Source organism: Streptopelia decaocto (assembly GCF_964273445.1).
Source record: "Streptopelia decaocto genome assembly, chromosome: 23".
In the NCBI taxonomy this organism is placed as follows: Eukaryota; Metazoa; Chordata; class Aves; order Columbiformes; family Columbidae; genus Streptopelia; species Streptopelia decaocto.
The window spans coordinates 652,013-678,988 of NC_138678.1; the positions used below are offsets into that span (position 1 = coordinate 652,013).

General features: G+C 49.4%; 1 protein-coding gene and 1 long non-coding RNA gene across 2 annotated transcripts in view; one reads left to right on the forward strand and one right to left on the reverse strand.

The window, feature by feature from the left end:
* WDTC1 (WD and tetratricopeptide repeats 1) overlaps positions 1-23,497 on the reverse strand; it is a 30,999-nt gene extending 7,502 nt beyond the window's left edge. The window contains exons 1-15 of the mRNA XM_082071256.1: positions 23,259-23,497; positions 16,960-17,104; positions 14,792-14,875; positions 13,855-13,901; positions 12,583-12,694; positions 11,962-12,149; positions 10,984-11,166; positions 10,586-10,680; positions 8,822-8,937; positions 7,625-7,700; positions 5,794-5,890; positions 4,473-4,646; positions 1,187-1,422; positions 637-805; positions 22-214 (exon numbers count right to left, since the gene is read on the reverse strand). Of these exons, the coding sequence (XP_081927382.1) occupies positions 22-214; positions 637-805; positions 1,187-1,422; positions 4,473-4,646; positions 5,794-5,890; positions 7,625-7,700; positions 8,822-8,937; positions 10,586-10,680; positions 10,984-11,166; positions 11,962-12,149; positions 12,583-12,694; positions 13,855-13,901; positions 14,792-14,875; positions 16,960-17,064 (1,875 nt within the window). The 5' untranslated portion in view covers positions 17,065-17,104; positions 23,259-23,497. The remainder of the gene's footprint in view (positions 1-21; positions 215-636; positions 806-1,186; positions 1,423-4,472; positions 4,647-5,793; positions 5,891-7,624; positions 7,701-8,821; positions 8,938-10,585; positions 10,681-10,983; positions 11,167-11,961; positions 12,150-12,582; positions 12,695-13,854; positions 13,902-14,791; positions 14,876-16,959; positions 17,105-23,258) is intronic.
* Positions 23,498-23,794: 297 nt separating this feature from the next.
* LOC309449294 lies at positions 23,795-26,617 on the forward strand. The gene is made up of 3 exons (XR_014185930.1): positions 23,795-24,793; positions 24,974-25,039; positions 26,482-26,617. It is a non-coding gene; the product is annotated as an uncharacterized lncRNA (long non-coding RNA).
* The last annotated feature ends 359 nt before the right edge of the window (positions 26,618-26,976 follow it).

A 26,976-nucleotide genomic window follows, 5' to 3' on the forward strand; every position in this document is an offset into this window, starting at 1 on the left:
GTCTGTGACAGCGGCTCTTACCTCTGGCCTCGGGTTCCACAGTCGTACAACCGGGTCGATGCCGCTGGTAGCCAGGAAGCAGTAACTGGGATGAGGCTGGAGACAATTCACAATCGACTCGTCTCCCTGCAGCACTCTAACGAGGTTGGTGGTTTCTTTCTCCCAGATGAAGAAGGAGCCGTCATCTGAGCCACTGACTATGTACTGTGCATTGCTAGGGTGAGAGGAGCAGAGGCTGGAGATCACGGCTCAGAGCCAAGGCTAGTCTCTAGCAGACAGCAGAACCTCAGCTGGCGTCTATAATCAGCAGGCTGCCACCCCTCACGCTTACGGATCCAGACAAAGCTTTTTGTGTTGCTTCCCTCCATCCCCAGGATTCACGTTTGCAATCCCAAATGGCTTTTCTGAAACGCTAGCCCAACCGGGTCCTCCGTGGATCTGCTACCGAACCAGCTATTCATGCAGCCACACAAGGAGGAGGGTTTCTGTCATCTTTTTCAACCCTGCAAACCGGTGTCAGCGGCATTTTATGAACAGTCACATGGGGCTACGCGTGAGGCTTTATCCGATGGAAGAGAGCACTCCGCTGCTGCTCACGCTCCCGTCCTGCATCCCTATTATGCTCTGCCAACATACCTGCCAAAGAAATTGGCCTCTTTGATGTCTGTAGTAGTGTTACAGTGGCCACAATATCGGAATTTGTAGTCGTAGCTGCGCTCCCTCAGCACCATCTCATCCTCTGAGATGGAGTCCTTGCGGCCTGTGGCTCGCAGCCGGATGGGACCACCTCCTTTCTTGTCTTCAGCTGGAAAGACAACAGATTTCCCTCATCAGAATTTGGGGAAAAACATGTTCTCAGCAAACAGAAAGCACTCTAGGAGACCCCAATAGCTTTAGAGAAGAGTTAAGGACAATTTCAGCAGCAAGCAGGGTTTAGAGCACAAGCTTCCTTCCAGATTATCCCCTGGGCACATCAGATTCCTTTTATCATACCCTCGTTCAAGCGCAAACCAGGCCCAGGCGCAAGGAAAGAACAGGCTCCAGCCAGTTTTTGTGCACAATAACAATCAATCTCTCTCGCAAGTCGGAGCTTTACTTCAGAAAGGCAGTTTAAGGAGAAAACTCCTTGTCTGATCATTAGATTTTAGTATAACCTTGAAGAACCACGCCGGCCGCTGGCACTCACCGTTATCGCTCTTGGAGAAGAGGGCTGCGTTGATGTCCCTGTCCAGCGCGTCGCAGGCGCTGCTGTGAGCTTGTTCCGGGAACTTCCCTTTAAAGTCATCCAGACACTCCAGCGCTTCGGCCACGTACTTGAGTTCAAAGAGACAGCGGGCGAGACGGAAATGGGCCTTCAGGTGGCACGGATTCAGGGATATGGCCTTCAAGCAGTCTCTTAACGCATCGTAATGGTCCCCATCCCTGAAGAAAAAGCAGGGGTGGGTTAGATAGCCCAAGTGGAAATAGTGAATGTTTTCTGCTGCTGTTTCCCAGCCCTCATTTCACCCCACAGCTTGTTTCCAAAAAGCAGAGAGCCCACAAGCTCATGGACTAACAGCATTTGCTGTTTCCCAGGGGCACCAAGCCCGGCTTCTCCGCTGCACCTCCACACATCTCCCTGTAACGTGAAGACCAATGGGACCTGGGGTGGGTTAGAAGGGGGTGGTCAGTAGGTCAGAGAGGTTCTCCTGCCCCTCTGCTCTGCCCTGGGGAGACCACACCTGGAATATTGTGTCCAGTTGTGGCCCCTCAGTTCCACAGGACAGGGAACTGCTGGAGAGAGTCCAGCGCAGCCACCAAGATGCTGGAGGGAGTGGAGCATCTCCCGGGTGAGGAAAGGCTGAGGGAGCTGGGGCTCCGGAGCTGGACAAGAGGAGACTGAGGGGGGACTCATTCATGGGGATCAATATGGAAAGGGGGAGTGTCAGGAGGATGGAGCCAGGCTCTTCTGGGTGACAACCAGTGACAGGACAAGGGGCAATGGGTGCAAACTGGAACACAGGAGGTTCCACTTGAATATGAAAAGAAACTTGTTGGGGGTGAGGGTGGCAGAGCCTGGCCCAGGCTGCCCAGGGGGTTGTGGAGTCTCCTTCTGTGCAGACATTGCAACCCGCCTGGACACCTTCCTGTGTAACCTCATCTGGGTGTTCCTGCTCCATGGGGGGATTGCACTGGATGAGCTTTCCAGGGCCCTTCCAACCCCTGACATTCTGTGATTCTGTGACCTTCCCGTAACGTGACCACACAGCAAATGCACAGCAAGTCCTGAACTGCCATTTTAAATCCGACCGAGCTGATCTCACAGAGAGAACACATTTCGGGAAGTCCTTTGAAGATGGAGGATGCAGGAGCCCTCTGGCCAAGCAGACAAGGCCTCTCCTGCACAGGCGAGCGGGGCTCGTGGCAGCGCGGCGGCTCACGCGTGCCCCTGTGTGGACGCACGGCGTGGCAGCACGATTCCCTGCCCACAGCCACTTGTAGCCCTCGAGGAGCTACGGAACCACCGCACTTCACAGCCCTGATGGACAAACGCGTAAAGCAGCGGTCTTTGCTCACCCTCACAGGAAAAATCGGCAAGTTTTAGAAATAAGCATTACAGCAGACTGGTGTCACAATGGATATTTATATCCTTTTTAGAGTTACTGGATGCTACGCTTGATTTCCCCAAGCTGTGGGGATAAGAATGGCTCTGCGTGTGCTCTGGAACAGGGGAGACTTGGGGAACCCTGGTGCTGGTATCCAGTTCAGACTGCGGGAGGCTGAGAAGTCAAGCAGGGCTTGCACGCCTGGCGCACCAACGGCACAGAATCAGCCAATTGTTTCGGTCAGAAAAGACCTTTAAGATCATAGAGTCCAACCTCACACTAGAAATCAGCTAAGTATCATGAGCATAGACCCTAAAAGCAATCTGGAGAGGGATGCAGTTGGCTCCTACAAGCAGATTTTCAAAGGACGGCCTTAGAAGTGCTGCAGGGTACAAGCGGCATCTTCAGGGAGATGAGCACGGGGAGGTTTGGAAATTACAGACCTTCTTTTTCGCCAGATCTCTCCAGTTTTCAGAGAACGAGGCCAAAGCAAGACCTGCAGTATTCTGTGGCCTATAGCCGTTGCTGCTCGGAACGTGAAGGACACCTCAGAGACACACGTGGTTCAGTGTGGGACACCGTCCAACCGCGTCACCCCCTTTGGCAGTGACACCCAGCCACTTTCTGCCATACACCAGTAAATGTTTCCAGCAGGAAAGTGCCCCGTTTTTTCCGCACCTGAGAAGGTATCAGCTCAGTGCTACTTAAATTGCAATCATTGCATGCCACAGGAACCCATTGCGCATGTATTTTCACATCTTCCTCCTCCCGAAAACTATAGCAAAGCAGTAGCTGACACACAGAAAGGTTCAGATCTGCCAACATCCTTCGGGAAAAATGATTTCTATAAGAAAAATGTCATTCAGGAGATCAGCACTCGGCTTCTGTCTTCCATTCCTTAATCCCAACCTATTGTTCTTCTCCCTCTGAACACTGAGGTCTTTTTGAGGCAGCTCCCAAATCTCTGCTATTGCAAAATGGCCAGTAGGCCAGTTACCAACAGTCACAACAACGGCTGGCTGCTCTTTATCTTGGCAAGAAGATGGGAGAATTCATCCTGGGGATTTCAGCAGGGAGAGGAGAAGGATATCCTCACAAAGCAAATGTCGATGAAGGACCACAGCTATTTTAAATATGTTAATGGCAAGTCACGCTCCTCAGTCTTACCCTGCTCAAGGGGACAGATACTAAAATAACTCAGCTGTATCTTGCAGATGCAGCTCTGGCTATTGGTCAGAGAAGACATTACCTACTGCAGAGGCTAACAGAATATTTTGCAACAATTAAGGCAGAACCTCCCGCAGACTCTGCGGCACCAGTTGCCACCTCCCCAGATCCCTCAGGGGGGTTTGTTTCCAGTCCCGGGAGCGTGGGTTAGCTGGGGTAACACGGTACCAGTTACTCGGCTAAAGCAGCAACCAAAGCAACTCCAGGCAGTCCCACAACCACCTTCTATCACAAGATAAGAAGTTAGGAAGCACGGTAACCATTACCTCATCTGTTGACAGCCGATTTAGAGCCACACTCTAACGCAGATCAGAACTACCCAAAGAAATGCAAACGCCCTTGGAGACACTCATAATGCTGTTACTCAGAAGTGGAATTTTGGTTTCTTTTTAAACAGGAAAGGAACAGAACGTTACTCAGCATGCCAGCGGGCAAAACGATGAGCTATTACCAGCTGTGCTTGCCTGTGCGGGATCTGCGGCTGTAATTTCTCCAAGACACGCCGCTGTGCAACCCCCTTGACCTATGCCAGAGGTGACCCAGTTACAGTTTGATCCAATAACCCCCCACATCAGCAAATCGGGTGCTTCGCAGTGGCCAACAAGGCAGCGTGGCACTCAGAAGTGACGCTAAACTCCGCGATATTCTCTCCTTCCTTACCACTTGCGCTTCATGTAGGCAGCGGCCCTGTTTCCGTACAGCATGGCGTTGTTGGGGGCCTTCTGCACTGCTTTGCTGTAGAGCTGGATGGCTTGTGTCCACAGCTGGCAGGCGAAGGCCTCATTGGCTTGCTGCTTGATCCTCTCCAGGTAGGGAGGTAACTCCACTTGGGGACTGAAGGGGAAGCAGAAAGGAGCACGGGTAAGCCAGGAAAATGTCTGCAGTGTTTTGTTCTAGCTTAGCAAGTCCCAGCATTAACCAATACCAAAAGCTGCAGAAAAAAAGGCAGAAGAGACCCTGTACCTGAAAAACCTGAATGCAGGAGGAAGGTTTCTTTTTGACCATCGTGTGGCTGTTACCATTTTTGCTTTATATACAGACATAAATTCAGAATTGAACAGTGGGTATTTTCAGCGTCTAATCCCTCGGACTTCACAATACGCCTTTTTTTTTTTTGACTGCATAAAAAACATTTCTAATCCTCTTTTAGCAATGTATAACAGAATGCAAATTCGGGAAGAAACCAAGCATCCTGCACAAGGCTCAGCAACCCCAAATTGCAGCCACATCTCTGCTGCCGTGGTGGAGGGGCCATCTAGAGGAAACGAGCCGAAAAAATCCAACAAAGTGACTTTGGTGGAACCTAACACTACCCATATATGGTATTAAGCAACTGTGTCTTGACTTTTAACCATGTCTCATCAGCTGGAGGAAAAGCAGTCAGCAAGATGTGCTTCGAGTCTCCTTCTGCTTCATCCCAACTGCATTTTGCTCGTAATGAAAGCAAGCAGCAGGAACAATAGAAGAGGGCTCTCCATCCCTTCCCCACTCACGTGCAGACTGTGGATACTCCTGTGCCACTGTCGTAAAGCAATCTGGGCTGCTTCAGTTCAGTCTGCAGCAGGAAGGTGCCCCAAAAAAATGGCAAAGCTCTTTCGACCTGATAACCTCTCCCATTTACCGAGACACAGTTCCTGCAGGTCTGGAAGCAACAAGCACTCAGGACAACGAAGAACACCTTGCTTCTGGGCCTGAAAAGTCATTTCTCAGTTCTGTCTGCAGTAATTCTTCATAAGAGGGGAAAAATCCTCATGGACAACGCATCTCCCAGCGTCCCAGTCTCAGATCTTGCCTGATGTGACTCTAGTTCGCAGCCCACGCACCAGAAGCAAATACAGCTCCTAAGGCAGAGGCCACTTGACAATCAAGTCAACATGCCAAGTGGATTTGCACTTCACGCCTTGTTTAGTGGCACCAAACCCTGGCAAGAGGACGAGGACAGAGCCGTGGGGCTTTCACGTAGGTAGGAACGTCCCCTTACCTCGCGTGTGCTCTCCCTTCAGACAAGCGGAAGCCGTTGCTGTGCAGATGGATGCCGTTCGACACGCCGTTGGTAGAGGTTTTTCCATTCTGCACTTCTGGAGGTTAGAAAGAAAACAACCATACAGCCACGCTAAGTATCAATGTCGATGATACAAACTAATATCTGAAGCTTCAGGGGTTTATTGTACAGCTGAGCCAACGCCCATTCAGAGCAGAAATCAAACTTCCTGATTCCATGCATCCCACCTCCTCCAGTCACACAGATTTGATTTGCCTTCTTACATTGGCTAAAATAACCTTTGCAGCGTCCTTCGCAACACACAACTCTAGAACAGAGAGTAGATACACGTAGAACTAAGTGTACACACACAAAGAGAGCAGAGCGTGAACTGAACTGCACTCACACTGAGCTGAGGCCGTAATGGAAGCACCTGATCGATCATCAGAAGCCTGACATTTAAAACTGCTCTAGTATTTAGTAACATTAGTAACCGTATATTTTACATTTAGTCAGATAAAGAATCATGGAGCTAAGCTGTTGAGCAGTTAATAGAACAAGGAGGATGAGTAGAACTGCTGGAGGAATCCAGTAAAGGAATTCCAGACGCTTTCCTCCTTTCGTTCTTTTCTTACCCTGCTGCTCGAGGAGCTGTTACAAGCTGAACTAATCCTCTGAAGGTCATGCAGCCACATCACCTGCCATTTCTGCAGAAAATATTCAGCTTCAAGCTCTACAAACTGCATTTACATTGCAGCTGGGAGTACTCCTGCGGCCATTTCACAGGCTGGGAAATCGGGGACACTGTCCAGCCCATCTACCGAACCGCTCGGAGATTTTGGTGCACGGAAACGTGCACGCACACGAAACTCAGCCTTTGTACCGATGCCGCCTTTTCACAGCCTTTGTCTGAATTTTCTGTGCCCAACAGGGTGGAGCGTTTGCTGCAACCACAGCACCGTGAGCCTGTTCAAACGCTCTCCTGCCATTTAAAGCGTGACCTCACCAGATCCCGCCGTACGGATCGCCCACAGGCATTCAAGACAGAAGAGAAAGGCAGGCAGGACGTGGATTTGCTACCAGGATGTGTGTGTTAGATTAAGGCCTAAGGCACGCTGAGTACACAGATCAAACCCCGCCAGAGCGCTGGGAGAGCAGGGAAGGGGCTGAGCAGGGAACACTCCCTGATAAGAGTCAGCTCTGCCCGGGGAATAACGCTCTGTGCCTGCAGTATCTGTGTGCAAACAGGCCCTGTAAGAAACAGGGCCAGGAATAAAAAGGCTTTTGGCTATACTTACTCATCAAATAAATGACTTTTTGATTCAACTATCTCACCCACCAGGAGGGATATTAGTGCCAGGCCAGATTCTTAGACTAGCGAAGAGATTGTTCTGTCTCCTTCCTAATGGGCGCATCGGGGGATAACAGATGTATCCTACATTTTACTGTTATGTTTAAAAAAATAAAAACATGCTATTTCCATGCCAATCCACAAAGTTTTCCCCCTCAGTCTAAGGCAGGATGCTGGGACCCCAACCCCTCCATGAATTCTGCTTTATCCTTCGTGCGCAGCTTTAAATGTTCTCCTTAGTTCACACATGCGCACACCTCTCGACAGCTCAGCTCTCCCCTCAAGACACAAGTTTGTCACTCTGTAGAAGGGTTTTAGAACATGGGGTATGAACTGCACTGTAAAAGCAGCCCAGGAACACCTGTGCCCTAATTAATTTTCCTAGTTCCTGCCCAAACTGGGCTGCGCCCTTAAAAAGAGTTGTGTGGTACATGGTTTCACTCTGCCTTCCACTCCCTTTCAGGATGGCATCGTACTTACCCCCTGAAGTATGGCACTTCTTCGGGAGGAGAAAAGTGTATGGTCGCTGTTTGTATGTTAGATCAAACAAATAGACCTAAGGAATGAAGACCAAAAAATAAAAAGTCAGTGAAACACAGAAGCTCAAGTCACAGAAATAAAACAGGGCTGGATGGTACGTGGTTGCATGTCTGTGTTTTGCTATTTCCAATTTTCTAACTGGGAATCTGGTTTATAGATGGGACGACAGCAGCACCAGTGGCACGTTCCATTCCAGCGCTGGGTTCTGAAAGAATACTGCTAAGAAACAGGAGCCCTGTTGGACCCAAGAGGTAAGAAAACCCTCTCCACACCTCCAGAACTGAAGAGATGTCCTGACCACAAGTGAACCTGCTCCAAAAGCTTCAACTCCAACAAGATTATTTTAACCATGTGAGTAATGCAGTGATCATGAAGAAATCAAGCATTTATTGAGAGGAAAGATGCAGCACACTAAACCAAGGTAAAAGTCTCTCAGAGATGAAACCAAGATTTCCTGAGAGACTCCAAAAGCAGCCCTGCAAAGCCCTAATTTAAAACTGCTGGTGTAGGAACTGGCAGCCCAGATCAGACCCATAATCCATCTCACTCAGCACCTTCTCATAAAGGGAATGAGCACACGTGTGAGAGAGATCTGTAGAGGACAACCATGGAGTAACCTGCCCACGAGCGAAGTTCCTCTTTAATCCATGCTGATTAATGCTGTCAGGAGGATTTTCTCATTTCACTGATGGGCTTTACAGAAGATCCATGAATATCGCCCAGCGCTTAAAATTAAAGCAATCAATATTGCAGGTGAAGGCCTTTGCCTCCCTAAGTTCCTTGTTCACTACATTCTATTACAGAAGCAGTTTGATGTTTCAAGAATGAGTTATGAAATCTTTTCTAGGTCAGCAAAGGTCAGTTCCAGAACTGGTTTGGGTTTTTTTCCTCTTCCAGAGAGCGAAATGTGAATTGGAAAACCAGACAGAATGTGGTTCAAGCTTGATCAGTGGTAGCACAACAAATGAATCCCTAATACCAAGCTTTTGGTCTGAAAAAAACAGAAAGCAGTTTACTAATCAATCACGTTACCCTCAGAGAAGGTGCTATACCCGTTTTCAAGAAAGCACAACATACAGTAACTCAACAAACACAACCAAATGTGAAGTTTCTGCCAATCTGTAGCTGTTTCCCTACCTGCTCCCCTCCCATGTTGACCAAAAGCTCGGTGCCATCAGGACTGAAGGTGACGTACGTGGCCACCAGGACTCTCAGCCGGTTGTTGTAGTCTGGAAGCTTCACGGGAAGGTGCCCTGTGGAGAGAAGAGGTCCAGACGTATTAGCAGAACCGGTAACCGTTGTCTTTGTCCTACCCCAGCTGCTCCCTTTCACAGGAGGTTGTTAGGAGAGAAACGTCACTCCACATGCACCCAAGTGATTTTCCATGTCCCATATTGGTTATTGAATCCTTCCACCAGCCACCAAAACACGGAGATGTGCGTAGCTGCCTCTTCACAAGTTCCAGGTATCAATTCTGCAAGGCCACCTCCATGTGAAGAGAAGACTGGATTTACAACTAGCTTGCTAACAATGGAGTCTGCAGAACCCAGCAAATCTCAGTTTTAGGGATTCACTACGGATTCGTCTTCTGCAATTTGTGGCCATATGCAAACAAGAACCTCCAACCTCAACCCTCTAAGCAGGTTTCCTTAATAAAGCCCTCAGCACAATCAAACTAACACTTCTAAACATTCAGCTCACACACAGGTTCTTTTGCTTCAGACAGCAGATGTGTTGCATGACCAATTCAGATTTCTTAAATTCTCTGGCGGGACTCATCAGAAGCAAAACAGTCAAAACCAGTCTGCTGAACATGCTGGTCTAAGACACTTGAAAAACAATAAACATTTTTGGGGAAAAAAACTAGTAAATAATGAGCACTGTAAAAGAATGTCATCTAGACTGCCCAGATACTGCATCACTGGTTCTTCATCTGCAGGATGAGGATGAGCCACTTCTGTGCCAAAAAGATGTTGAACAGCAGCCTTGCTGGGACCAGTTCCAGGAGAAAGCCTAGAGCACCCAGGTTATCCAGTCCCCAACTTCGCAATAACAGTGACAAAAAGGCATTTACGCTAGACCAGAAGTGAGACCAGCTCACCAACACACACCACTGCCAGATCAGGGAGAGCGAGCAGGCAACGTCAGCAAGAATTACACAGAATCCCAGAATGTGAGGGGTTGGAAGGGCCCTGGAAAGCTCATCCAGTGCAATCCCCCCATGGAGCAGGAACACCCAGATGAGGTTACACAGGAAGGTGTCCAGGCGGGTTGGAATGTCTGCACAGAAGGAGACTCCACAACCCCCCTGGGCAGCCTGGGCCAGGCTCTGCCACCCTCACCCCCAACAAGTTTCTTCTCATATTCAAGTGGAACCTCCTGTGTTCCAGTTTGCACCCATTGCCCCTTGTCCTGTCACTGGTTGTCACCCAGAAGAGCCTGGCTCCATCCTCCTGACACTCCCCCTTTCCATATTGATCCCCAGGAATGAGTCCCCCCTCAGTCTCCTCTTGTCCAGCTCCAGAGCCCCAGCTCCCTCAGCCTTTCCTCACACGGGAGATGCTCCACTCCCTCCAGCATCTTGGTGGCTGCGCTGGACTCTCTCCAGCAGTTCCCTGTCCTGCTGGAACTGAGGGGCCACAACTGGACACAATATTCCAGGTGTGGTCTCCCCAGGGCAGAGCAGAGGGGCAGGAGAACCTCTCCGACCTACTGACCACCCCCCTTCTAACCCAACCCAGGATGCTTCACAGCACAGAAGCAAAATAAGCTGCGATTCTGTGGAACGTCCCTGTATCAGAGAAGAGCTCTTCCAAGCAGCGGTTTCTGGTGTGAAGGGTGCAACTCTGCTTCTTCAGGCATTAAAGTCCCATCAGTCACCCCCAGCACAGGTCCCTGTACCTGCCACGTAGTACTGCGCCGCTCCATCCGGGAGGGGCTTCTGTCGGTCGCAGAACGTGTGAACTCCGGCTGAAGGACTTTGCTTCATGCTTTTTCTGTCCAAAAAGAAGAACAGTCTTATAATCACAGCATTCAACTGCTGGAAGCCTCATCTACGCTGGCGCTTGTTGTTCACGCACAAGGGCAAGGCCAACACAGCTGTGCAGTCACAAGCCGGCCTCACACACCCCAGTGCGCTCACACAAATCAAAATTATTCTCTGGGTGATAAAAAAATACTGGTAAAAATCCACAGCAGGACAATCAAGAGCCAGATCATTGCAACCCCCCCTTCCAACCGGAGCCTTGGACACATTTCTGTACCACTCACATCTGCCCAGAAAAAACAGTTGTCATTACCGGTGGTTGTGGATCATGCGTATGTCGTAGAGCCGCACAAAGGGGCCACTGGCCCCTACTGCTAAGTAGTTGTTATCCTGGGGGTTGACCGTCAGGCATTTGGCCTCCACCAGCTGCCCGCAGTACTCGGTCAGGTCTATCAGGACTTCCGAACGTTTGCTGTTCTCCCGCAGGTCGTACTGTCTGCAAAGGGAAGAGAGCGTCAGGCAGCCCGTGCCACTGGGTAACAGAATCACAGAATCATTTTGGTTGGAAAAACTCCTCAAGATCATCGAGTGCAACTGCTCTCCCACCCCTGTCCCTGCCCCATGTCCTGAGAACCTCATGTCCGTCTGTCCAACCCTCCAGGGATGGTGACTCCAGCACTGCCCTGGGCAGCCTGTTCCAATGCCCCACAGCCCTTTGGGGAAGAAATTGTTCCTAAATCTAACCTCAACCTCCCCTGGCGCAACTTGAGGCCATTTCCTCTGAAGAGGTGACACCAATGACATTAACTGCTATTTGCACCACCAGTTACTGGAAGTCCCTCAGTTCAAGAGACACGAGGCCTCAGTACTGGGATAACCACTAAAACCAGCTCTATAATGTGCACAAAACTATTCACGTTTCAAATTAAACTCCCAGTCGTGACCTCACAAATAGCAGCTCATACGAAACAAACTCTCATAGTAACGTTGCTCATCTTAGTGCCTCAATGACTCTAGAGGGAAACGTCTCTCAGCGTTGTATCTCCCTTTGATTTGATGTGGCTGTTCCTTTCCTGGCCTCCCTTTTCAGTGGAGAAAAACAGAGGAGCTGAGGAAAGTACTTATCAGAGGAGTCTACATTTCAAGATGAATCCTGCCCATTTCAGGAAAAGGAAAGATTAGCTTAAGCTCTTTAGTACAGAGACAGTTTCTCTTCAGATCTGTGCACAGTACATACTGCAGTGGATCCTAATCCAATTAATTTTGGGGCAGAACAACGAGAGTTCCGTACCTGATTAGCCCGTCTTCTGCTGCACTCCAGAAGGTGTTAGGCCACATGGGAGCCGTGGCAATCCGCTTAACTCTGTTGGTGTGATCTCCAAACATGTGGATGGTCTCCTTGACAGTCAAGTCATGGACGTGCACTTTGGAATCTGCAGCTCCCGTGATGAGGATCCGATCCCCTGAATGCGGCAAGAACTGTGGGGAACAGATTTGACATTTAAAAGCAAGAAGCGCTGAGGCTGTTCACACAGACATGGCCGAGGTGGCCTGGCACGTCACAGAGTGGCTTGTTTTTAGGAACATGCGATGACCCACGTTATCACCTACACTACACACAGGCCAGCGTGCACACTGAACAGTCACCAGCTCCAGCGACACACAAAACAGTCTCACCCCCATTTGCTACAACCATTTCCTTTGAATTTACAAAGGGAATGAGATAAGTCCAGGAGCTGCATAAACTAAAAGGTGCACATAGTAGATTTAATGCAATTTTCCCCTGACATTAGAAATATTAAATTATTTGGAAGGGGAAATTGCTTGCAGGAAAATGTTTCCCAGCAAGAATCTATTCTCTGGCTGCTTAGGTCACTGATTTGTTAGCTGTTCATTCCACCTAACCATATACCTTGACAGAAAAGATGTTTGCAGTATGTCCCGTGTGCATAGAAAGGAGTTTCTTGTGGTGCAGAGGATCCCAGACAATGGTATGCTGGTCATCAGAGCCAGAGGCCAACAAGCTAAAAGAAACAGAAGACGAGCATGCATCAGGTATTCTGTTCTAAGCCGTGCCCAATTTCTTAGAGTGGTTTGACCACAGCCATTAAGTTAATTTAGCTCCAAGCAGCCCATTTCCTCCCTCTTTCCTCAGCTGTGTGTTCCAGCTGCTCGCCGTGCACTGATCCATTCAGCCGGTTCAGGGAGCTAAACCAGCCGAACATCAACCCCACAGCAGATAAAGCGAGCGTTCGTCGTTGGTTCAGCTCACTGAACCAGCTCACCGCAGACTCGGGTGGCACGGGGGAAAACAGGAGCATTTGGTCAAGAACAAAATGCAGGGCCTCCATTTTCCTGATTAGCCTGGCTTAATTAACTGCTCTGCACCATCCACAATCCATTCCTGGGCTGTGGATGTGCCCAAGCCGTCCCAGGCCAGGGCTCTCTCACTGTTTTCCAGTGCAGGGTGTGGGAGTGGTATCGCAAGGCGCCGTTTGCCTTGTTCATCTATCTTCATTCAAAGCAAAAGAATCTGATATCTGCAACCATCAGCTGTTTTAAACTTAGTTCCCTGTAGCCTGATCTTTTAAATACATGAAATTTTCACTAGTAAATAATCCTGAGTGTTATCAGACAGCAGGACTTTGGATCTTACAAGAGGTATGTCAAAAATATATGCTCTTCCACCCAGCCCTTTCTCATGCAGATGCTCTGTTCCACTTGGCTAACAGAAATGCTCTTAGGTTTAGTTTCCCTCTAGAACTGGAGAGAGGGGTAAATGTTCTGCCTGTCTCCCTTAGATATTTGTCCCCCAGCAGAAGCTTTGAGCAGCACGGTGAAGGGGGTGGGGAAATGTCACTACCAGCTGGGCAAATCCTAAAGATCCATTATAATCCATAATACCACTTAAGAGAAGAGAAGCAGCCTTCAATCTCCACTTCTTAGTCTGACCATTTCCCTTCTGAACTCATGAAAGGGGCGTTTCTAATAATATCCAGATATATTTAACAAAATAAAGCTTCTTTTGAAGCCTGAGCTCTACTACGGTTCAAAACTTGGAGCCTGAGCTCCACTTGACCAGGAATGGGAAGAAGCTGCTTATGATAAGTCACCCCACATCCTCTTCTTGGGAAAACCTGGGGTTATGGGTTTATTTATCCCCCAAATCAAGGCACATACTTACTCTCCTTTTTCATTCCACTCTAGACAGTTGACACACCCAGAGTGACCCTGAGGAACAACAAGAATTTAAAAAGGGAAGTTAGTATTACACAAACTTCGGACTTATCGAACAGAGCTGTTCTTAGACAAGGACACAGAGAACTTGCGGCACAAAACAACTTGTTCCCATACAAGCAGGTTTTTTTATTCCAACTCTGAAAAAAAAAACACCCCATAACACCCACGTGGCAGATAAGCACCTCCAGAAAAGACAGACATGCTATAGCAGGGGGGGTAGAAAAGGCAAAATGAAATGGCAGTTTAGTCTCAGAGGCTGCAGATGAAATCCTGCTGTACACACGGAAAGGTGACTTTGCTTCAAAAGCCCTTGGCTAGGCTGACAAATTACATGTGCAGGTTCTCTGGGAATGCAGGGAAAACACACTTTTGCTAACTCTTTTAGAAGCACCTTGCTGCTGGGTGACTGTAGCACACATCTTCATCCAAATTAACTCCCAGCTGCAACAGGAAATACTAAGAGAGCATCGAGTAGCATCTGATATGGGAGATGTGGTAGAAAAAGGGGGATAAACGAGTCCTTCCTTCCCCCAAACCAAGATATCTTTTTAGGCTGTGTCAGGTTGCAACACAAGCACCTATTCTTTAAGTCTTCAGTGTCAGAGCTGAGTGCCTTGCCCAGCTGACAGTTGTCTTCTCTGGGTACCCTGTTAGGATCAGTCAATTGACACCCGTTAAAGGTTTGTGTGTAGGTGCGTTATTTAACGCAGAAACCTCACACGAGGTCCCATCGAGCTATCCCTGGCCCTTATGCAGTTCAGAAGACGAAGTAATCAGCACCTATCCCACCCGAGACAATTCCATACACTCCCGCACGCTGTCTTTCCTGCATTAAGTTGTACAAGTAGCTCAGTTTGCTATTTTAAACAGGACCCACTTACTTGCAATTCTGCTTCCAGGCCCAGGCGTCGAATGAAGGGATCGGTGACGTGATAGTGTCTCTCGAAGCCCAGCGCACCCCTCTCCTGCAGGAAGCAAACAAGCCACACTGACTACAGCTATACAAATACACCTCTTTTTTTTTCCTCTTTAGGAGAAGATTCAAGAACTGTAAAAATCAAGCAGGGTCTCTGCCATGTACTGGGTTGTGCGTAGCGTTAGGTACCTGTCCTGCAGTAGGGAGACATCATCTGCATCATCTCCAGGAGGGAGTTTGTAACCCTTGCCCCTGAATTGCTTTAAAATTATGTTTATCTAATTGCCAGGCTCCGCCTGGGTAGCCAAGATGTATTTTGAGAGGCCTACACCAAGACAGAATAAATTGCCTATTTTGCGGCCAGAAACAATGCCTGTCGCTATCCCTCGGCAAGGATCTTGAAAGCAACTCAGTCCTGAAGACACAGCTGCTCAGAATTCTGCCATTCCACAGAACTTTATCACCAACACAGGGCGAAGCACTGGGGAACGTGACTGGGAAGCGTCCATTAGAGACGGCTTATTTGCTCAGAAATGGAGCAGGAGCGCGTGGCCGCAGCACCACAGCACAGCCTGTTCTGCAGGGAAGGAACAGCTGCCGCAGAACCGCCGCAGTACTAATGAAGGTGAAGAAAACAGGACAGTTGTTTCCCCTGTGAGCTCACGGGGTCCACAGATGCGTGAGCAGATGGCTTCCATGAGAGGAGGCCAACTGCAGAGGCAGGCGTGAGGAAAAGAGAACGCGAGTCATGTTTTGGATGGAACATCTGATGTCCGAGGAGATTCCGTCCCAGAATGTGATTCAGCCTCGGTCCTGTCCCATGCCGTGCTATAGTCAGGCAACTCAAGCCATCGTTATCACAATTTATAGATGAGAATACTAATGGCAAAATCATAGTTATGGTACTAGGAATGCATCAGGAGTCACAGGGCAGACACAAAGAACTAGTGTACGACGTTACAGCTCTGCAGAGCAACGTTAAGCAACGAGCTCCACACAACAAAAGCTTTTGAAAACAAAATGGAGACAGATATAAGGGGATCAGAGGAAAAACAAAACCGAACAGGCTTTTAGTACCAAGTTCCATTCCAAATGTGAAACCCCTTGACATGTTTTTACAGATAGCACTCCTAAAACACTGCTGGGCCCGGTGCAAGGTGCTGCAGTTATAATTGCCTTGCTATTGCAACCTCAGTGGCCTTGTGAGCTCTGTGCAGCAGGATATTGCTTGTTCTACAAGGAACCGTCAGACTTAGCAACCTTGCCAAGGTCACATACAGACGTCTAACAGAGCGGCCAGGGTGAAAAAGTCCCAGGCTAATGCTCTAACCACAAAACCATCCCTTCCTTGTTAGAGCCACAAAATAAATCTGTGCACGTGGATTAAATAGCAAGCTTATAACACAAAGTTTGGTACTGAACTGCAAAATGAGCATTCAAGCTCCTAGTTCTTTATTCTGGCCACTAACAGACCATTTTTGTCAATGCTGATTACCAGCAAAGCTGCAAATGATTTAAGGCCTCTGAGTCCAAGTAATAATTGCCTATTGTGTCTGCAGGAGCTGGTCCTTTCACGTTAAGAGATATTTCACAAATGCAGCCATCAGATGACTGATCCGACCACCGCAGAAGCTTTTCCCTGCACAGAGGAAGCAAACACACCACTCTTTAAAGAAGAGAGACAGAAAAAGACTGAGACAGAGATTGTCAACTCTACTACAGCCACAAAATACCTTTGATGGCAAGATCACACAAAGAGAACACGTAAAGCAGCAGACAGAAAACTCTCGAGGGAAGCCGGCTAAGGGTTCTTTGTGGTGCCCAAACACGAGCAGCCAGATTTCTCTCTTCAATGTTGCGCTCAAAAGGAACAGACCTGCTGATGTCAAACCAGCAGGTGCGCTCCTGCTAGGGAGAAGAACTGTTACGCCACGCTCCATCCCAGCTCTTCAGTAACGACAGTGATAGGTCCTATGTGTTTGGTCTCTTAAGCTTCTTATACAGCTTATCGATACATAAGCAGCAGAGATCTTTCCATAAGTAAAGGCAACAACATGAGTATTTCACGACGCAGCAAACGCCAATTCCGTCTGCTCTCCACCCAACACAAGCGAGCGCTTGGCCAGCACGTACCTTGATCTGTCTGTGGATGATGTCTCTGGTAATGTTGGCTTTCGCCATCTTCTGGCAATGGGGCAGATGAGAAGCTATCGGAAGAGCTGCTGTGCATCCAAGCATGCCACCAGAGCGAAGATCCACACCAAGGGTGTTTAATTACCTGCAGGACACAACAGGGAGAGAATGAAGGCAGACAAATACATTAGGTCACTCATATACAACGTCAAGTACTTGATTTTCAAAATACAGCGGTGGTTAAGAACTGAAAAGTTTTGTATAAAGGCTTCTGCAAGAAACTTGAGGATGGGAAGGAACAACGTAAGACTGAAGGACATCTGATGAAAGAGGCCATGCCCCGTTTGCAGAGAAATCCACGACGAACAGAACTCCAGACCTACATCAGCCTCAAGAAGTCCCATTTTTATGGCAGCAAAGACCCCGCAAGGCCAGGGCAGCACCCGGATCCACAGCCGAGCTCCCACCATCGCATTCGATTTCACATCTCCCAAACTCTCCATCAACAAGATGGATTATACTGTAAATAACAAAGCATCAATATTTTTGGCCACCTTTTCTCTCTCATTTACTACGTTTGATTATCAGCCAAAAAAAAAAAAGAACCGAAAGGGCATAAGCGTTCCTTAGAAATCACAACAGCCAACCGTGAGGTGACACTATCACCTCAACACTCAATTAGCAATAGAAAAGGGGCGATCATTTAAAGTTGTCTTTCCAGGAGAAATTAAAAGTTTTCCACACTGTTAACAGAGTTCCATATTTAATGCACTAACCTAAATAATTTAAACCCTATAGAATTAACTAAACCTGCTAGAAAACATTCAGATGGTGGAGTCAATGTCGCAACCCTGCCCAGCGTAGGACTAGTCAGTCTCTGAGAAATGATGCAGTTCACCTCATCTACACACCGCAGGCCCCGAGCTGTCCCATTTGGGTATTTCTACAGTTCTCTTACCAAAAAACTTAAAAAATAAAATGAAAATTAAACATCCGTTTTGTCCTATGTAGCCCACTCATTTTAAATTCTCTTTAAAAGCTTTCACAAGCAGAACAAGCCCAAATTTTCAAACACGTCCTCTTTTGAATGAGGAAATGCTGATTCACTGAAACAAGAACATTTCACAGAAACGCAGCAACAAATAACTCAGCTGAGGTCGGGCTGAAGTTTCGACAAACCCTGCCTGATGCTCCACTGGTTCCTCTGTCATGTTGCTGCAAAACGAGGGTTCCAACCGTGAGTGACTTCAGGTAGGAGGTACCAAACATTCCCGTTTCCGCACAGAGTTTGGCCAATGTGGATTTCGGCTCCTCCGTGCAGCAAACACAGCAATGTCATTCAGACCTACAGATGGCAAGAAAAGCCAACAAACAAACTGCAAATTGGAATTCGGAGCAGTAGGCTCCCAAGCAGGAATTTCTGGGAAGGCGCAGGATCTGGAGTACAACACAGAGAACAGGCACAGGTGTTTGGGGGTCTCTGCGGATAAATGTCGCTACAGCAGCCGATGAGCAGCCCTCGCGGTTGTATTCTGCCTTATTCTGAACATATGATGAGAATAAAACTGATCAAATTCCCACAGTGAGAGCGCAGGCCTTGAACATAAGGTGAGTCGGGACAGCGGGAGGACTTCGCTCCTACTTGTGCCCAGCGAGGGCTGATGAGGCCGGACCTTCCCCAGCTCCGACTCCAACCCCAGACACACACACGCAGCCCAAACTCACCCCGTCCACGTCAGTGTCTGCAGCAGCAACTTCCAGTAAAGCAAACAGCCTCTGCCATGCACCTCGACTTCACCAGGCTGGGCGAAGCTCAACTCACACCCCCAGATGTTGGAGCAATTAGCTGAGATTTTTTGGATCTCATAATCTGTTTTAGTGAGTAAATCAGGGGTTCCCTAGAAGCCACTGGCCAGTCTGAAACTGAGCTAGTGTGTATGGATTTGTCTGTCATGTACCCAGTTAATCCACATTCCTTTTACTCCAGAAGTAGAATCACAGAATCATTTTGGTTGGAAAAGCCCGTCAGGATCATCGGGTCCAACCATTCCCCACCCCTGTCACTGCCCCATGTCCTGAGAACCTCATGTCCATCTGTCCAACCCTCCAGGGCTGGTGACTCCAGCACTGCCCTGGGCAGCCTGTTCCAATGCCCCACAGCCCTTTGGGGAAGAAATTGTTCCTAAATCCAACCTCACCCCCCCAGGAAAGCCAGCATGCATGCCCAAGAAGACACCTTAAGTTTTAAGCATATTTAACCTCACTCACTCTCATGTTAAGTAATGCTGGTTCACTCCCAGGCTTAATAGCAGGAGGCAGCACTTTGAACGCATTTGCTCATCAATATTTCACACTAATTCTTGTAGTAGATGATTAAGCTATCAGATTTTGATACCTATCCTCCAGCTTTCCACCTGAGCTTAGAGGAGGTATTGGTTTGCATGTTTATAGAGATAGAGTCTGTATGGAGACAAAAGCAGCTGCCCCAGCGAAGAGCTCACAAGCACGGGAAGGAGGGGAAGCAGGAACCTGCAGCAAAGTGCATGGAGGTGCTGGAGCGAGTGGAGAGAAGGGAACGGAGCTGGTGAGGGGCTGGAGCACAAGTGTGATGGGAGCGGCTGAGGGACCTGGGGGGTTCAGCTGGAGAACAGGAGCTGAGGGGAGACCTTCTGATCTCTGAACTGCCTGAAAGGAGCTTGGAGCCAGGGGGGGTCGGGCTCTGCTCCCCAGGAACAAGCGCCAGGAGCAGAGGAAACGGCCTCAAGTTGCACCAGGGGAGGCTGAGGTTGGATTTAGGAACAATTTCTTCCCCAAAGGGCTGTGGGGCATTGGAACAGGCTGCCCAGGGCAGTGCTGGAGTCACCATCCCTGGAGGGCTGGACAGACAGACATGAGGCTCCCAGGACATGGGGCAGGGGTGGGGAACGGTTGGACTCAAGGAGCTTGAGGAGCTTTTTCAACCAAAAGGATTCTACAATTTGAGGATTCTAAAGCACTCAGCACAAGGGCAGGTGCATCCTGCTGCCTCTGCAGCTCAGAGGTGAACATGGGAAACCAGGCCAGACCCATCACTACCTGTGTCCCAGGCCAGCTCCACATCCACGCGCCAGCCGGGCTCAATGAGCCACATTGCTGGAGACACCCACGGGGATGTGTTTCCAGACACGCTTTCCTGCTAATTTCTGCAAGAAAGAAGACGACTGCCAACTGAAAAAGCAGCTTCAAGTCAAACGGGAATACATGAGCCCAAGGTGTCTCTCTTGTCTAGACAGGGCTTGGTTTGGCGACCAAATGTTGTAAAATGCTTAAAGGTCTCCCAGAATATGCTTGGCCAGGAAGACTCTAAGAGCCTTTCTTGCTTTCCTGATGCTGTTTTTCTGTTGTCCAACAGGTATTGCACAGCCGCAAAGCCTTTGCAACCTTCAATTATCATGGAATCACAGACAAAAAATGAAAAAGTCCCAAATTCTCATTCCAGTTCCAGCTTTGTCCATCAGCCACAACTGGTCACAATCCCAGACTCACATTCACCATCAATATCATCATTAATTAGTTCTGGAGTTAATACACGTAGAGTTCTTACTATGAAACAAGCATTAAGTGCTCTTAACACTAGATATTATATTGACCACATCATTGTCCATGGAGATTAACAGTTTCTAATTATGTTAGAAACTGATCCTGGCATAAAGCATAAAATCCCCCAAGATTTGTAGATGTCCTGGAAAAAAATATATAATCAGAGAAAAATAAACAGTGTCTCTGATTTCTTAGACACATATAGGCTTCCAATCATGAAAGCCCTTCAAAGAGTTTGTGCATTTCTTACCACTAAAGACATGGAAATTCGTGTAATATGTTCCTCTTTCAAAAAAACCTCCCATTTTTGCTCCAGCAAAAACCGCCGTGCAAATTCGGTTCACTTTTGGATATACTGTTTCCTAAACCATTCATGCAGTTCTCTGGCTTTTACCTAAACCTGCACAACCAACTCGTGATGAAATGAGAGGATTAAGTCCCGGTGACAGGGAACAATTTCTGATAAATTCGCACTATTGCTACCAGTGACAAGCAGCTTCACCTTGGCCACCCATAAGAGACCATTGTGACCTTTTTTGGTCATTTATTGGAAGACGCTGGAGCACGATTTTCAATCACCTTTCACAAGTATGTCTGCATTCAGTTACAGGCAAGGACAACCTTCCCTCATCCCGCACTGTTCCAAACCCGCCTGGGACACCCCAGACAGGACTAAAAACCTGCGATCCAGTTAAAGTCTTCACCTCATCCACGGCGGCACCGTGAAGCATCCGGAGGGACCATTCGACCTGCAGCTCACCCGCGGACTCTTCTGCTCCCGCGACGCAAAGCTCCAGGGGCAGAAAAAGAACTTTCGCACACTTGGCCTTTAAATCTGCAGTCAAAAATTAACAAGCCGCAGATTTCTGCAGGCTGTGGGCTCAAAAGCTGCCAGGCTCTATTTACACTGACAGTAACGTAAGAGCCTCTTAAGCTCCTGGAAAAGTGCGCTTTGAAAGGGTGCTTCAGGGTACGGGGAGGGAGGGGAAGAACAAGATTCTCTGCCTTTCCCCAGCTGGATCTTCTAATTTTCCTGAAACACTCACTCCAAGTCTAGAAACAAAGCCTCAACATCGATAATGCAAATGATTAGGTTGTTTTAATAATGAATGGTCCCAACGCAGCCGGGATTTGGGGGGTTGTTCCTTCACTTGAATGTATTTTCCCTTCACAGAACCACCTACACACACCCCCTGACCTCACACACACAATAACGCCCTGACCTGCAGACCGGGCTTCAATGTTCAAACCTGGTGACCATCGCCCTTCCAAAAAGCTCCATCGTCATGAAGAAACTCCACGAAGCAGCAGCACTCGTTCTTAGTGAGCAATCTAAATCCTTACTGTTTGGATGCACCCAAGTTTCTCAGCCTCCAAACTCAAGGTCATTGATAAAGCAGCAGTCTGCACACTATGAGCCTTGCGGATCCGCAATTCATCCCTAAGGAAGATTCCTGTGACCCTTCCCTAAGCATCTATAAATTACTTCACCCATCCAAATACCACCTAGGACCCAACTCAGTAATCTTTAGCCTCTCAACTTGTTTTCCCTGTCCTCTTTACCTTGACTTTCCAGGAGGTCACGGATCAAATTAAAATATATACATGTAAATAGGTCGATTTTTTAAACAAATCTAGAGAAACAAGAAGAAATGACCTGGTTAACAGCAGACACCTTGTAAAAAGAAGGTTTTGCTACAGCTGATGGGAGTTGCCAGGAGCAGCAGTCGCTCCTCAGGACAGATGGCTCGGAACACAGATCCAGCCAACAACGGAGGAGCTGCTAAAACAGAGGTGGACAGGAGAGGAGGTGGGAGGTGCGACCTGACAGACCCAGCACAAGAGGACGGTAGTGTCAGGGAAACTTCGATATGCCCAGAGACACAGCGCTTAGAGCTCGGGCAGCTGCCCCCTAAGCTGGCATCGCACCTTTAGTCTTCATCCTCCGGCTGATCACCCATAGGAGAAGAAGAAGATGCAAGACAACTCCTCGACCCAGCACATGTTACAGCCCAATGCCAAAACCCACATGGCCCAGTGGCTCCAGGAAGGAGTTCTGCCAGCAGACACTGGGCAGAGGAGGAAAGGCTGGTATCTCCACGCAAGGGGCTCCAGGACACCCGCCAGGGCAGGGGAGAGTTTCAGGTGAAGGCTTTAGCGAGGGAAAGGGGAGCAGGGCAGAGTCAGCCCCTAGGAAAGGGAGACGAAAGTGAAGCCAGGGCAGTGCCAGCTGGGGGAGGGGGGAAAACAGAAGCCAAAAAGCAGGGTTTGAAGCTGGGGGGTGGGTACCAGCCAGAGGATGCGGGTATGGACAGGGCTGGGGGAAAGGGGTGCTTGGTTAGTGGGGGCAGGCAGAAGGGATGGGAAAAACGGGGGGTGAGGGGCTGGAGGGGGCTGGATAAAGGAGGGTTTCTGAAGAGGGATGGGGTCTGACTGCTGGAAAAGAGGAGTGGGGGGATGTCTGGCAAGGAGATAAGGGGGGAGCAGCTGACAGGACCTGGGCGGGGGGAGTAACCCCCAGGAAAGGGGGGACAGCGGGGGGCGTGGGGGGAACTGTCAGATGAGGGGCGGGGGGCCTGCTGACAGGAAAGGGGGCGCAGGGGGGACAGGTGACAGGAAAGGGAGTGCAGGGGGGACAGGTGACAGGAAAGGAGGTCCAGGGGGGCAGAGCTGACAGGAAGGAGGGGCCGCGGGGCCCGGGCGGCCTTCGGGACCGTTACCTGTCAGGCCTCCCGGGCGCAGCGGGCACTGGAAGTTGCGAGGCTCCATCCATGCGGGGGGGAGAGCGGGACCGAGAAGAGCGGGGAAATCACAAGGGCCCCGCAGTCACCGGGCGCCGTCCCCGGGGCTCGGGCAGGGCCCTAAGGTGCGGGCCGGCCTAGGCCCGGCCGTGCCCCCCGCCCCCTGCCCTGTTTACCCCTCCAGCTGTCCGGGGCTCAGCAGCACCCCCCGCCGCCGCTCTCCCCGCGCCGCTCTGCGCATGCGCCACGCCAACTGCGCCACCGCCCGCCTCACACCCGCAGCCACCCCGACCTCACGCAAACGGCGCAAGTCGCTTTCGAGAATACCTCCTCGGCCTGCCCTCCAGGCCGCCGTCACGCCGTGATTGACAGCTCCCTGAACCAACGGGAGAGGGCAGAACGCTTCCTTCAGGTTCGACCAATCGGCGTGGAGGGGGGCGGTAGGGCGGCGCCGCGAAGGGGCTGCTGGGAGTTGTAGTGGCAGAGGCGCCATGGCCGCCGGCCCGGGGCCTCCGCCCGCGGAACCGGAGCCTCACGGCCCGGCCACCTCCCTCTGTGCCGCCGCCGGGCCTTTCCGCGGCTCCCCTTCCGCCTTCACGAAGCCCCGGGGCTGCTTAAAGCCAGCCTTCGCTGGGCTGGGATCCCCTCATCCCACAGGCCGCAGTGGGGCCTGGGCCTCAGCTGCCTCACACACCCCACAGGGTGCAGCGCCCCAGCCCCAAACGCGGCCTCGATGGGGGTCTGGGCTTCCCAGCCCCTTTCCGTGACCCTGCGGCCCTGAGCCATCCCGCACGGCTCACCCCACCGCTGGGGAAGTCTCCACGGGCAGCTCGTGGCGTGAAGTCCCCACGGCCACTGAGTCCCTGTGGAGAAACTAATCCCAGTCGACCAGTGTTTGGTCTTTGCGCAGGCAATTCGTAGAAGTGAAGTGGACAGCTCCATGAAGCAACACAAAGTTAAGTCTTTTTATTTGGGGAATAAAAAATAACACTGTGGAAAAAGCCAGGGGGTGGCAGTGTTTGCAAAAAACCTTCCCTTTGCCTTGTCCTGACATCTGCTGGTTCTGGGGACACCGCTGGCCCTGGGGACACCGCTGGCCCTGGGGACACCGCTGGTTCTGGGGACACCGCTGGCCCTGGGGACACCCCGCCAGGCTGCAGGGTGAAGGCAAGGTTGGGATCTCTGTTGGCCCTAATTACCCTAGTGCACCCTCCTGACGTGGGGTAAGGGGTGTAAAGTAAATCAAAAGTTATGAACTGACCTCTATAATTTATTTCCACAATTAAATTTCCTGAAGTCTACTAATGAAGTGCAATGAATAGTTTTAAATTTTCATTTAGAACTGAATTCCATGGCTCCTGGATAATCCCAGCTGCACAACAGAAGAAAATTGCTACTTGTCTACTCTGTGTTAACAGAAAGAGCAAAAAGCCCCTTACATCAGACCTTAGATGGAAGTGCGAGGACTCTACCGTACACCTTCAGACTCACAGACGACAGACCAACCATTAGCTGTAATGATTTGTCTTTTTATCCCACAACCCATTAACTTATTCAGCTGTTGTCCGAGTTCTTCATGGAAGATAATGGTTAATTGTTGCCCCTGTATCTGTCGGGACTCTTTTAATTAAACAAATAATAATCGGGATCCATCATTATCATCCTTACAACGGGGTTTTATCTTCTTTTCTCAGATGCTGTCCTCATGGGGAACTAAAGCTGCACGCAGAAACCAGGCAGGCTTTGGATGCCCTTGACATGTAAGTTTTACTTGCTGAGGAACAAGAAATTGGGACACAGGAGCTTGATTTTCTTTCTGTGCTGCTGACAGACAGACAGACAGACGTAACAGGGGCTGAGGCCAAGGAGGAACTGGTTGGGATGGTCAGAGCCGAAGTTTCCCCTGCAGTCTCACAGGGAACTGAAGGCATCTTGGGCAATGTAAATAAGGCGTTTTCCCTCCCACAGGGTAAACACCACCATGGTGTTCACCTCGTGAAACAGGGCGGTGAGGTTTTCAGTGCAAAGAAAGGTAGAGGGAGTGAGGAATAAAAGTGCCTGTGAGCTGGACTTGCCCTTCTTACAGTGTGAGGGAAAATCATTTCAGTCACACAAAGCATTTTTTAATGCTTTCAGTAAACATCTGTCTTCTAGTCTGTCCTCAATTTATGCTACACACAGAAAAACAACAAAAAAAAGACAATTCAGTGTAAAAAAACCCACAACATGCGCACAAATGTTAAATTTTACACCCTGTGCCATAGTTAGAAAGTCGTAACACACATGGACACAGGTTCATAGGTGTAGATTTGATTCTGTGAGGGAGAAGCAACACAGTTTGTCCTGCAGCCATCTGGAGCTGCTCTAGGATTTGTTTGCAGGTTGAAATGGTTAGGCTAGAGCAGCTGAAATAAAATATAGTGTTATGCATCCTTTACTGTGCTGTTTATTGGGGCAGATTGGAGGAAAAGAAAATAGTTTGGCTAAGAGAGAAAGCCTGACCTGCACTTACTGGCAAGTGGGGATGGAGGAACAGGGGCGAAGTGTCAACAGAGAGAGAGGTCGCGGTGCTGAGCTCATCTTTATCAAATAAATGCACAGAGGAGAAAGAGTGAGCTGAATCTCGTATATAATAGAAATGGGCCATAAACGTATAGAAACATTCTTATAGCTTGCTGTAGCAAGGTCTGCACTCCTGGTTTCTTTGAGCAAATCTGCTGCCGAGTCCTTGCACGACTTCAGAAAACCTTTCCCTTTGGGTTCACCTCCCTGCGGCACGTAAATGATGTTTACCTTTTGATGCTTGATATCTGCTGCAAAATATTTAGACCCTCTGACCAAAGCTACTGCAGAATAGCAAAGCTTTGCAGAGGATTCTGCTGAATTCTGGATGATTTATGTGTGAACGCAACTCTGGGCATTTGCTGGGTACGGGATTGGTGTATCATGAAGCTCCATGAGCTTGTACGGCCCGGAACAGCCGGGAAATGCTGGTGTCTGGGTCAGAGAAGGTGCCCAGCTGCTCCAAGGCAGGAGGTATGAAGTATTTCCAGGGGCCAAGGAAGTTAATTATGAACTTAGGTATACACACAGTGTCTGATTTTGCTCACTGAGATACAACAGGATAAGCTCTGGTGTATTATAACTTCTGCAGTTTGCTCCCCCTGCCTGTTCATGCAGTTGTATCGCTCTCCCTTTGCAGGATAAGAAGCTTAACTGAAATTATGCTCCGTCCTGGTGCATGGCTGGTGCAGGTTCCAAGAATCACAGTGAGCATCTCGACTGGGCCAGGAGAAGCCTGAGGTGACAGGATTTACTCTCCTAACACAGGAGACACAAACAACTGAAAAAATCCCCAAAGCAACTCAAGCTCCAGGCCCTGACGGGGATATTGGGCACTGTCAGAGCGCTGCAATGCTGCTGGATTAACTCAGGAACACAGATTTAACTGCATGGCTCCAGGTCTTCATCTCCCGGTCCAGAGGAAACAGCTTTCCGTTTTGTCAAGAATTTGCACCAACCGAAATCCTTCGCAGAGTTCAACAGGGTGAAAAGCCCTTGTCCAGCCAGTATCATCCAGCCAAGAAAGCTGGGAACGTAAACTACCAGAATAGCAAGAAGTGAATTTGACGCTGCATTCCCCACTGACAGATGTACAATAGCCAGGTACCGGGTGGTTCAGACCAACCCAGCAAGG